Genomic DNA, 10964 nt, shown 5'->3' on the forward strand with positions numbered 1-10964 from the left:
TTTAAATACGTGCATAATTTGAAAGTTTTTATTACAGTTGATAATGATACAGGCGACATTTGAATAATCTTCAATCGAAGGAATAAATACGTTAATTGATGTATATACGAGGGGATCTATGGATCGATGTATATATACGTTTTGCGTGAAAAAAAAAAAAAAAAAAAAGAAATAAGAAGGAAGTTTCTAGAATGATATTCCTGCCTCTCTTCCTCGAATCTCCTTTGAACAGTTTCCAGTTTTTTGATACGAGTTTCGTTCTCGTTCACCTTCGCGCCATTCTCGAGAAGAATGCAAATACATCTAGCCAAATATCGTCATCTTCGACCTCCTATAATTTTTATTTGACTTACGTTTATTTTAATAATACTTCGCGAGCAAAGATCTCCAAGGTCTTTTTTCCCCTCCTCTCGACAACCGGTTTCTAAATATCTGCCAAACACTAATTCTGTAAATTGATCTCATTTTTAATACGAAAATAATCTTTTCGTACCCTTAAAATTCCTCTAATTTTCCTTCTCTATTTTCTCCAATGGAAATAACGCGACGTATCGTAATAAATTATCCTCGTATTTCCTCCATTCCGTGCAATCGGCACGAAGGCATGCGCCTACTTTTATCTGGAATTTCCGCTGGGTGCAAATAGTAGGGCAAAAAAAAAAAAAAAAAGTGCAAAAATTTCACACAACAACCGTTTCGCAACGACACGTGTCTCCCGTTCGAACGAAACGAACTAAACGACGAAAGAATCTAGGGGAAAAAAATTCACTATATATATATATATATATATATCGCGCAATTAAAATCATTTTTTTAAGATTAATTCTCCGTTAAAAATTCCTATCCACGATGATGCATCGTTAGAATCTCTCGATTTCGTAACGAAAGAATGAACGTTGAAGAAAAAAGCAATCGTAGATTCCATTAAACGGCCTCGTCGCATCAATCCCATGCATCTGCATTATCGATCGATCGTGGAGGTTCGTTACCTCGGCTCCCCAATTGAACGTGGACGCCTGGATTGGCATCCAGCCGGCAACAATGGATCCGTGCTCGAAACTAGCTCGAAACTTTTCATTTCCTGCGCGAGCCGCTAACTAGGAGAGGAGCAGCAGCGCGGCGAAACTACATCGTGCAGGGGGAGCACTGTCGCATTCCGCCTCTCATTTTCCATAGAAATCTCTTGATCGACCGGGTCTAGGCAATATGGCGGATGGCCTAACGGAAGAAAAATGGACGGTATTAGTTTTAATTGGATAATATCGAACGTGTTACGGGCTGGCGACCGTGCATCCACAGTTTTGCTCGTTCTCGAACCTGGACTCTGTTCGAACCTCCCTCACTCGTTGTTTCCTGTTCCGCGTCCGTTCCAGATCGCCCGTTTTTCCGCCCGCGATTCGATATGTACCGAGCGTACATATACGTTTCTCGTGTCATTGAATCGTGACGATCATTGTCAACGAATCGCTGCTTTCTCTCGTTCGTATCGATATATCGAATACAGAAGATTAAATAACGCAAATTAGTGTGTGGACGAGTACTCGTGGAAAAAGTTGGAATTGCAATTTTTATGCGGTGTGTCGAGAAATGTTTAAAGGATGTTCTAAGTGAAAAGAGAACGACTATCGGATTGGAATACAAATAAGAAAGAGCAAAGCGCGTAAAGAGAAGATTTTTAGAAAAACGTTACGATAAGAAATGGTAAAGAAAATAGTATAATAATTTTAAATTGTTATTGTATTTTGTTTTGCAAAAGTGTTCAACGTATAATATCGGATCTCGAGTTATTGATCGGATCATAAGAAGAACGATATTTTTACTTTTAATTTACACAACTTTAACGACGAATTCAAACAGTTTCGCTTCGGAAAGCCATATTGGTGCGAGTATTACGTACAGCTGAACACGTATGAGACAATTTTTTTTAGTCAATCCCCATTTGGCAACGGTTCAACTGTATTTTTTTTCGCGAATCAAAAAAAAATCGCGATTGAAACATTTTCTTATTTTACTCGAACATTACATTTCGGATATAAACGCGATACAATGTGTCTCTCTCCTATTACCAGAGCAATTTAGATGCAAATTATCGTAACGATAATTTAATACTCGCTGATTAGATTGGCACGTTTCAAAAAAAATTTGCATCGAGCACAATTCAAGGGAAAACGAGGGAAAAGAAATTAAAATCTTGTTTATTAACCCGGTAATCTGATTGTGAGAACAGGCCAATTAATAACGGTGGAATTTTACGATCATTCACACGGTTCACTTTTATCGATTGTATTCAACTGTGGCTTAGGCTGTCTCGATAACTTCTCTCTAGTCTCGCAATTTCTAGTTACTGTGAAACTGTTGTTTCCGCGAATAATAACGCTTTAATCGCGCGTTCTTTTTTTTCTCCTTCAAATAATCTCCATTATTAAAAATGATCAAAAGTCGATTTATTAAATGTTAAAGCAATTTTGTATTATGAAATATTTATCTTTTTTTTTTTTCTTAAATTATTAACGAAATCTGATGAAGTAATAATTGTTGAACAACGAAACCGACGATTAATAATGTAGAAATCGTACGAAATTGATCGTTTTGAAACTTTGATTATGCGATATTTCAAAGAATTCTAAATATAATAATAATAATAATAAAATAATTATAAAAAAAATAATCTGCTTGATTACAATATAAAATACGAGATATAATCCTCGAACGAGAGATAAAAAGATACAAGTAATTTGGTTAATCTTTTTTAAGAGAAAAAAAACGATATCGCGCAAGCCGGTTTTTTTTTTTTTACGATCAGGATAATTTTAGATTTGAAAAAATTTTTGCATAATAAGACAAATTTATTTTACGGGAATTCTGTTTCGAAACTCGTTTAAAAATCGTATCGAATCGTATCGTTCGATTAATATTCATAAAATATCTCAATCTTTCGAAAAGTGAAAAATAATCGATACAATATACGATCATTTACATAATTGGTAATTACGTGGAGTAAATAAATCACGCGATATTTTTTTTTTTTTTTTTTTTTTTACAACAATCGTCAACTTTGATTATTTCTTGATTTAAATTAATTCATTTCTTTTTTTCCTCCCAATCAATTTAATGCTTTGTCGATAATAAAGATAAGTCGCGATAAGTGTAGGATCTAATTGTAACAATATGAAATAATTGTTCCATATTTACGAGTAATTTAATTAGCTTAGTTTAATTAGTAAAAAGTAAAACGCGGATAATAATTTAATTAACAAATTTGAACGAGTATTATTATGTGCATCGCATTATATATATATATATATATTTCACGAAGAGGAATTTTTATATTTTTAATATCTAATCTTCTTTCAAGCGTGATTTTCTTCCCTTTTCAAATCAACGAACAAGATCTTTTTTTAACTAGATGGATAGATAAAAATAACAAACTGTTCTTAATCGAAGTTTATTGACCTTAGCTATACGAATTTTGCAAGGTCGCGATAAATTCTCGAATAAATTTTCAATCGAATCAATATCCCTTCCCTGCGAAACACGTATCAATTATTTACTCTTCTATTTTCGACCCGTGACACTTTTCTCGAGAAAGCTACGTCGAATTATAAATAAACATTCTCTCCAAAACTGTAAACAAGTAACGAGTTAATCGCGGATGTGATCACCATTATTTTATTCGAACGAGCCGACCAGTTTGGCACACGAGAATTTTTTGCATATTTATTTCCACCGAATCATTGTCTCGGATATTTCCGCTTATATCGCAACACCGCTTGTATCGAAGAAAAGTAAACTCGAGAGTTTCTTTGTATTATCATCGATCGATGCAAACATCTCTTTATTTCGTTCTTTTCCTCTTTTTTCTTTTTCTTCTTCTTTTTTTTTTTTATTTTCTTTTTTCTCAAAGATGCCAGCGAATTTCACGCGTTAACACGAGTTAAAAGTGGAACGATACGAAAATACGTGCGTAATTTCTTTTCGAAGTTTTGCCAAGAAGCGACGGGTAAGAAACGGCCGTTACCGACTGGATATTCCAGGCTCTATACGCGCGCGGAATATACACACACACACATACGTTGGTTGGAACTAAATCGAGGGACAGACACATCCTGACCTTCGATACAGTTCGATTCGCCGTTGGATCGCCGTTACCAATTTAGAGATACAGGAAACGGGGATACAGTTAGAGTTGGGAGGATCGATGGAAGAGAGAGAAGGAGTGGAATGGGATGGAATGGTGGAAGAGGAGCAGGTGAACAATATCGTATCGATCTTTTTTTTTTTTTAAATGAAGTTTTTTTTAACGGTGTCAATTTTATTACTCTATCGATTTATTAGTTCGCACCACGTGAAATTACGGTTTTTGTTGGTCGGAAGAAAAACGATGTACATTTTTGATAACTGTAATTTTTATTCGATCGAAATACTATTGACTTCGATTTATTTTTTTCCCCAACTGTCGAAATATTCCATTTTTATAAAAGAAAAACGCGAAGAAAATTTTTCGAATTAGTTTTTTACGGCTTCTCGAGTGTCGAATATTTTATTTTTTCGGAAAACAAGTGTAAACGGCAGAACAAGCGAGGATCGGTCGGTAAAATATCTGGCGAGTATGGTGATCTATCGACTAACGCGGGTTGTTTCTTAATTAATTTTTTGGCAGTAGGATGTCGCTGTTACGGTATCTCCTTGTTTAGGAAAAGAGTAACGAATTATTCCTTTTGCAGACCATCGTATAGTCGCCGTGACTTTTTTAGACATGTGTTTAGGATTTTCATTAGTGTCCAATCGTTATCCAGATCGTATAGCATCCACTTCTTGTCACAGTTTATAATTCTATTCAAAAGTGCACATTTTTTTAGCTTTACATCTAATTCTTGCTTCCACTGCCTTTCAATCCATCTTCGATACGGATTTCGCTCGTTTTCAATCCTCGATAGAATCTTCTCTCCGAAAGCTAACCTAATATTTCCATATGCTTCGGTTTAAATTTGTACGCTTCTCAAGAAACAGTGAAAACTAATACAAAAGAGAGCTTATTACACAAAGGAAATGTAAGAGGACAAAATATTAATTAGATTAAGTTTTAAACAAGTCGATCGTTATTTATTCCAAGATTGGCGTGGTGCAACTTAATATATCGGCTCGGTGAATAAGCAGGGTTAGAATTTGAGACAGATTCTGTTTCATTATTGTTTGAATTATTATATTTACGTGAAATAAAGTCTTGCACGTTTGAAATTACGCGAATTTATGTAGATCGCGTCTCTTTAGTCCGTGAGGGGGAGGGACCACTTTGTTTCGAGCTGTGTAATACAAGTAATAGGTATTGTGTAGCGTGTAGTTGTACCACGTGTAATTGTACGCGGAAACGAGCGGTGAAACTCGTGTGCGCGTATCTCTTTTGTCTCGATTACTGTTACTCGGTGATGCCACTCTTAAATAATACACCATAGAAACGTCGAATAATAATAACGATGCGGTAATAGTTACGCGATTGTGGTGGGATTATTATCATAATTGAAAACTAGTTGCAACGTACAATAGTGTAAATAGTGCGGTACAATGAGATCTTTAATATAATAAAACCATTAACTCTAAAATTTATCGAATTTCTCGTCGTCACAGATGATTTCAAACTTTTTTTTTTTTTTTTTTTTTTGCTCTCGCAATTGTCTAACGATAAAATGAAATAAATACGTTTTAAACGATATTAATCCTACAATTATCACATCGATTACGACTCGTTTCAAAATTTTTCTTCTCTTACAATTCTCTAAAAATATCGTTTAGAGATACATTTATCGTCGAAAAATTTCCACACTACGACAATCGGACAAGAAAGATCAATATCTACCGGTCTCTCTTTATCCACAAATCTATTACGTATACAAATATATTTGAAGCAGTGGCAAAAAATTTCCACTATAATTTGTTCAATTACAATCATTTCTAATTTTAAATTTGTTCTCTGATTATTATTAAAAAATATGAAACACAATGGCAAAAGATTTCCATTATATTTTATCCAATTATAATTCTATTTATCTAATCTGATTAATTTATAATCTATAAATAATTAAATAATCTATAATTTTAATTATCTAATCAATTCTAAAGTTTCAAATTTGTTCACAATGGCAAAAGATTTCTATTATATTTTATCCAATTATAATCTAAAGTTTGAAATTTGTTCTCCGGCAATTATCAAAAAATATAAAAATATAAAACAATGGCAAATGGTAAAATTTCCATTATATTTTATCCAATTATAATCTACAATTTCAAATTTGTTCTCTGGCAATTATCAAAAAATATAAAAAACAATGGCAAATGATAAAATTTCCATTATATTTTATCCAGTTATAATCAATTCTAAAGTTTCAATTATATTTTATCCAGTTATAATCAATTCTAAAGTTTCATATTAGTTCTCTGGCAATTATGAAAAAATATGAAACACAATGGCAAAAGATTTCCATTATTATATTATTATATATTATTATATACTTTACTTCCAATTATAATCTAAAGTTTCAAATTTGTTCTCTGGCAATTATCAAAAAATATAAAAGACAATGGCAAAAGATTTCCATTATACTTTATCCAATTATAATCAATTCTAAAGTTTCAAATTTGTTCTCTGGCAATTATCAAAAAATATGAAACACAATGGCAAAAGATTTCCATTATACTTTATCCAATTATAATCTAAAATTTGAAATTTGTTTTCTGGCAATTATCAAAAAATATAAAAATATAAAACAATGGCAAATGGTAAAATTTCCATTATATTTTATCCAATTATAATCTACAATTTCAAATTTGTTCTCTGGCAATTATCAAAAAATATAAAACACAATGGCAAAAGATTTCCATTATACTTTATCCAATTATAATCAATTCTAAAGTTTCAAATTTGTTCTCTGGCAATTATGAAAAAATATAAAACACAATGGTAAAAATTTCCATTATACTTTATCTAATTATAATCTAAAGTTTGAAATTTGTTCTCTGGCAATTATAATATAAAAAATATAAAACACAATGGCAAATGGTAAGATTTCCATTATATTTTATCAAATTTGTTCTCTGGCAATTATCAAAAAATATAAAACACAAAGATTTCCAATTATATTTTATCCAATTACAATCAATTCTAAAGTTTCAAATTTATTCTGTGGCAATTATCAAAAAATATAAAATACAAAAATTTCTAATTATACTTTATCCAATTATAATAAATTCTAAAGTTTCAAATTTTTTCTCTGGCAATTATCAAAAAATATAAAATGGCAAAAGATTTCCAATTTTTATTCCAAATACAACAACGTTACAAAGAGTGCACGAACAAACCATTATCATCCACATCTAAAACTGTGAAACTGTTCTACATCTCAGTAATTGGTTACAAATATTTTTCTCTTTCAATTATCAAAAAAAAAAGAAAAAAAATGAATACATCCGTGGTGACGAAAGGTGAAAACATGTATTTTTCCAATTTATCAATCGGTGGATATCTGGTTTCAATGTTTAGGCGAGGGCTGCGTGGAGAAACCCGTGTCGACGTTATGGCGCAATTACGTTACCAGCAGCAGGCCGGACGTGTCGATGAGGCTGACGGTCACGAACGGCGGTTTGACCGCGACGACCAAGGATCACGGGCTGACGGAGTACTGGGCGCACAGGGTCACCTATTGCACCGCGCCTGCTTCCCACCCGCGCCTGTTCGTCTGGGTGTACAGGCACGAGGGGCGAAGGCTGAGGCCCGAGCTCAGGTGCCACGCCGCCCTCTGCAGCAAGGAGTCCACCGCCAGGAGGCTCGCCTCGACCTTGAACGCCAGGTTGCAGCAGGCGCTCCTGGAATTCAGACGGGACAAGGTCTCCAGACAAAATGCTAGGTAATGCTTAGAATCGATGCACCTCGGCACAGCTGGATGGAGAAAGCGAACACGCGCTCCATCGATCCATCCATCCCACCTTATCTCATCTTCCTTGAAAGAAAGAAACGAAAAAGATTCGAAATTAAACGAAATTTCCTCGTATTTTTCTTTTTCGAGAGTGAAAATATCATCCGGGTGATAATGCAACAGTGACGAAGGTAAATTACCCGCCGCTAAACGTGTCTTTTTAACCTGGTTAGTGTCCCATTAGCGTTTCAACGAGTCTCGTTATATTTCTTCCTCCCGTCGTACGTGTACACACACGTGTGTCTAATAATTTCCACGAAATGTTAACGCGTTTAAAATTAAGCAAGCAAGCAAGTGAGTGAGAAATTTTCAAATTTAACATCCTCCATATATATTCCATATATATATATATATATATGGAAATTAAATTTATTAATTAACGTAGATTCGATTTTATTTCATCACGAAGGAAGAGAATAAATGGAGGAGAAGCGCGATTCGATAAACGTGAGAAATTTTCAAATTTAACATATATATATATATATATATGGAAATTTAATTTATTAATTAACGTAGATTCGATTTTATTTCATCGCGAAGGAAGAGAATAAATGGAGGAGAAGCGCGATTCGATAAACGTTCGCGTGCACCTTGCTCGAAGCAGGAGCTACCGTAAGGCCGTGACCTCTCGCGGCGAGCGAGGCAATTTGGGTCGCGGTCCGTTCGTGGATCACGATTGGCCCGCGATCGAGTCACGATTCGGGTCGATCGAGCGCCCTCTCGAACGCGGCCGAGTCACGCGCCCTCTCGAACGCGGCCGAGTCACGCGCCACCTCCTGGTCACGATAATCACATTCTCGACTAACGAATCTCGAATTTCCGTAGGTTGTCGCTAGCAAACGCTCTGTACGAGAACCCTTCGTTGCCGCGGCGAAAGTTGCTTCTGAGCACGGGCGGCCAGAATTACCGGCCCCCCCTCGAGAGGTCGAAAAGCGCGCCGAAACTGTCCGCCATCGAGGAGGACATCGTCGCCGAGGAGATCGAGCAGCAGAGGATCCTGGACGAGTTGAGAACGTTGGAGAACGTGGCGCGAAGTTGGCAGGATCAGGATAGCTGGAGGCTCGCCCGGCTGCTCGACGCGTTGAACCGCGAGTCGTCCGACGAGAATGGAAGCATCTCGAGCGGATGCGAGACAGCGAGCACGGCTACGAGCGAGGAGAGGGCGCCCGCTGGATTGGACGATCATCATGCCACAGGTCGTTATTTTCATCGAATCGTAACGTACTTCGTTTAAGTAATTATATTTATTTTATATTTATATATACATCTCCTTCTTTCTCCTCCCTTCTCACCCTCTTCTCTCTGTCTTATCAAACGGTACGTTGCAGGAGATGGAACGGAGCAGCAAACGGACAGAAGAGTGATGTTCCCGAACGAGACGGTGACGAGGGGCCCTGGCCCTCGAAGAAACTCGGAAGGTTCCCCAAACTTCATGACCTGCGCCGGGAGTCCCCGTTTCCATCGTCGAAACGTGGTCGTGCACCACCACGGGAGCCGGGAAAGGTTCTCGTCCCGGAACGATGAGGAAGAATCGATGGAGGAGGAGGACGAGGAGATAGAGGATCCGGCATCGCACGTGTTCGATTTCGAGGATGTGGAGGATTTCGACGACGTGGTCGATTACAGGCCGAGGGGCGAGATACTGCGCAGGCTGGAGGATCCTCAGGAGAGGGAGAGACGGGTGATGGAGAAGTATCCAGGTCGGATGAACCACCACGATCTGTTGCAAAACGACGAGACACCGTTTCTAACGTTGGACTCGCTCGACGAGGAAGTGGACAGCGACGAGAGCGGGTACGTCGAGGCGCCGCCGAAATCTTTGTTGGGCCAAGACGACCCGAGGAAGGAGGAGGAGGAGGAGAGCAAGAACGAGTCGCGTCAGGGACAGGGAGACACCCATCTGAACGTCCTTAGGGGATCGAAGATCGTGGAGGAAAGTGAGAAAGCGAAAAGCGAGGATTCCAAAGAGACGGAAGGGATAGGAGCGGAGGATGAAGAGGAGGAAATGGAAACCAAGGATCCTCTGTTGACGGTGGAGAACAATCAGAGGATTAAGGAGAAGGAAAGGGAGAGGAGCGATTTTATCAAGTGTCCTATCTCAGAGACTATAAAGAAACTGGCGAACGCGTCGTTGAAGAGCTCCAAGTCTTTGGAAATGACTACGAACAACTGTTTGAAAGCTCTGAATAATTTAAAGGCGTCAAAGTCGTTCGACGGTGTTAAGGCTATCTCGGAGATGGAAGGTGAATCACCGAGTCTTCATCAGAGGAAGAAATTGCTCGCTCAACAAGGAGTTATCGTTTGAAAACTCGTCCAAATAACAAGTATAAGAATGGAAGATTAAATCTAGGTCTGTTCTTTCTCCCCGATCTTCCAACGCTGGAACGATAGGCCACTGTACATCACGTATAATAACAGACTCGTTATTACGTCGTCATATTTTGTTAGAAAATTTTGAAACGGTAGAAAAAACTTTATGGAGGAATAATAATCAAATGGTATAGTTACACAACAATGTTCGTTTTGTTCAATCAATAAGAGTCTTTAGTAAACTGTTGCGTCTATGTTATTGATTTAACAGAAACGAAATATGGTTTCGAGTATCGTGAGAATACGTGTTTAGAATTTGCGAGGATATAAATATGTTGCTCTATCGAATTGTTGAGAATCAAATGATTTTTAGAAAAAAAAAAATAAATAAAATAAATGGAATTCGTATTGTTTAATTCGAAATCTGTTGATTTAGGTGCGCTGAAGATTGTAAATCTGAAGTTCAGATGAATAAGGATTACTAATGATAACTATATGATAAAAAAAAAGAAAAATGTATTGTTCTTGCGAAGCGTGGTACAATTACTTTTCATCGTTTGATTTAGGAATGTGTACTTATAAAGCAGAGAGAGAGAATTAAGTGAATTTGACGCGTGATTTGAAAACTGAATATTTTTATAAAGTTAGATCCGCACAACATAATTATGAATAAAAATAGTTATTTTA

The 10964-nt window shown here is 36.6% G+C and overlaps 1 protein-coding gene across 7 annotated transcripts in view; it reads left to right on the forward strand.

Annotated features, from left to right (window-relative positions):
- LOC408275 overlaps positions 1-10964 on the forward strand; it is a 45508-nt gene extending 34544 nt beyond the window's left edge. For 6 of the 7 annotated variants that reach the window (XM_026443166.1, XM_016914577.2, XM_016914578.2 and 3 more), the window contains 3 exons: positions 7535-7898; positions 8793-9163; positions 9296-10964. In XM_026443166.1, coding sequence (XP_026298951.1) covers positions 7535-7898; positions 8793-9163; positions 9296-10272 — 1712 coding nt within the window. In that variant the 3' untranslated portion in view covers positions 10273-10964. Of the gene's footprint in view, positions 1-1232; positions 1702-7534; positions 7899-8792; positions 9164-9295 lie in introns of those variants that run through there. The other variant, XM_006569178.3, reaches the window with a different exon arrangement.

The sequence above is a fragment of the Apis mellifera genome, linkage group LG10 (assembly GCF_003254395.2).
Source record: "Apis mellifera strain DH4 linkage group LG10, Amel_HAv3.1, whole genome shotgun sequence".
NCBI classification, from domain to species: Eukaryota; Metazoa; Arthropoda; class Insecta; order Hymenoptera; family Apidae; genus Apis; species Apis mellifera.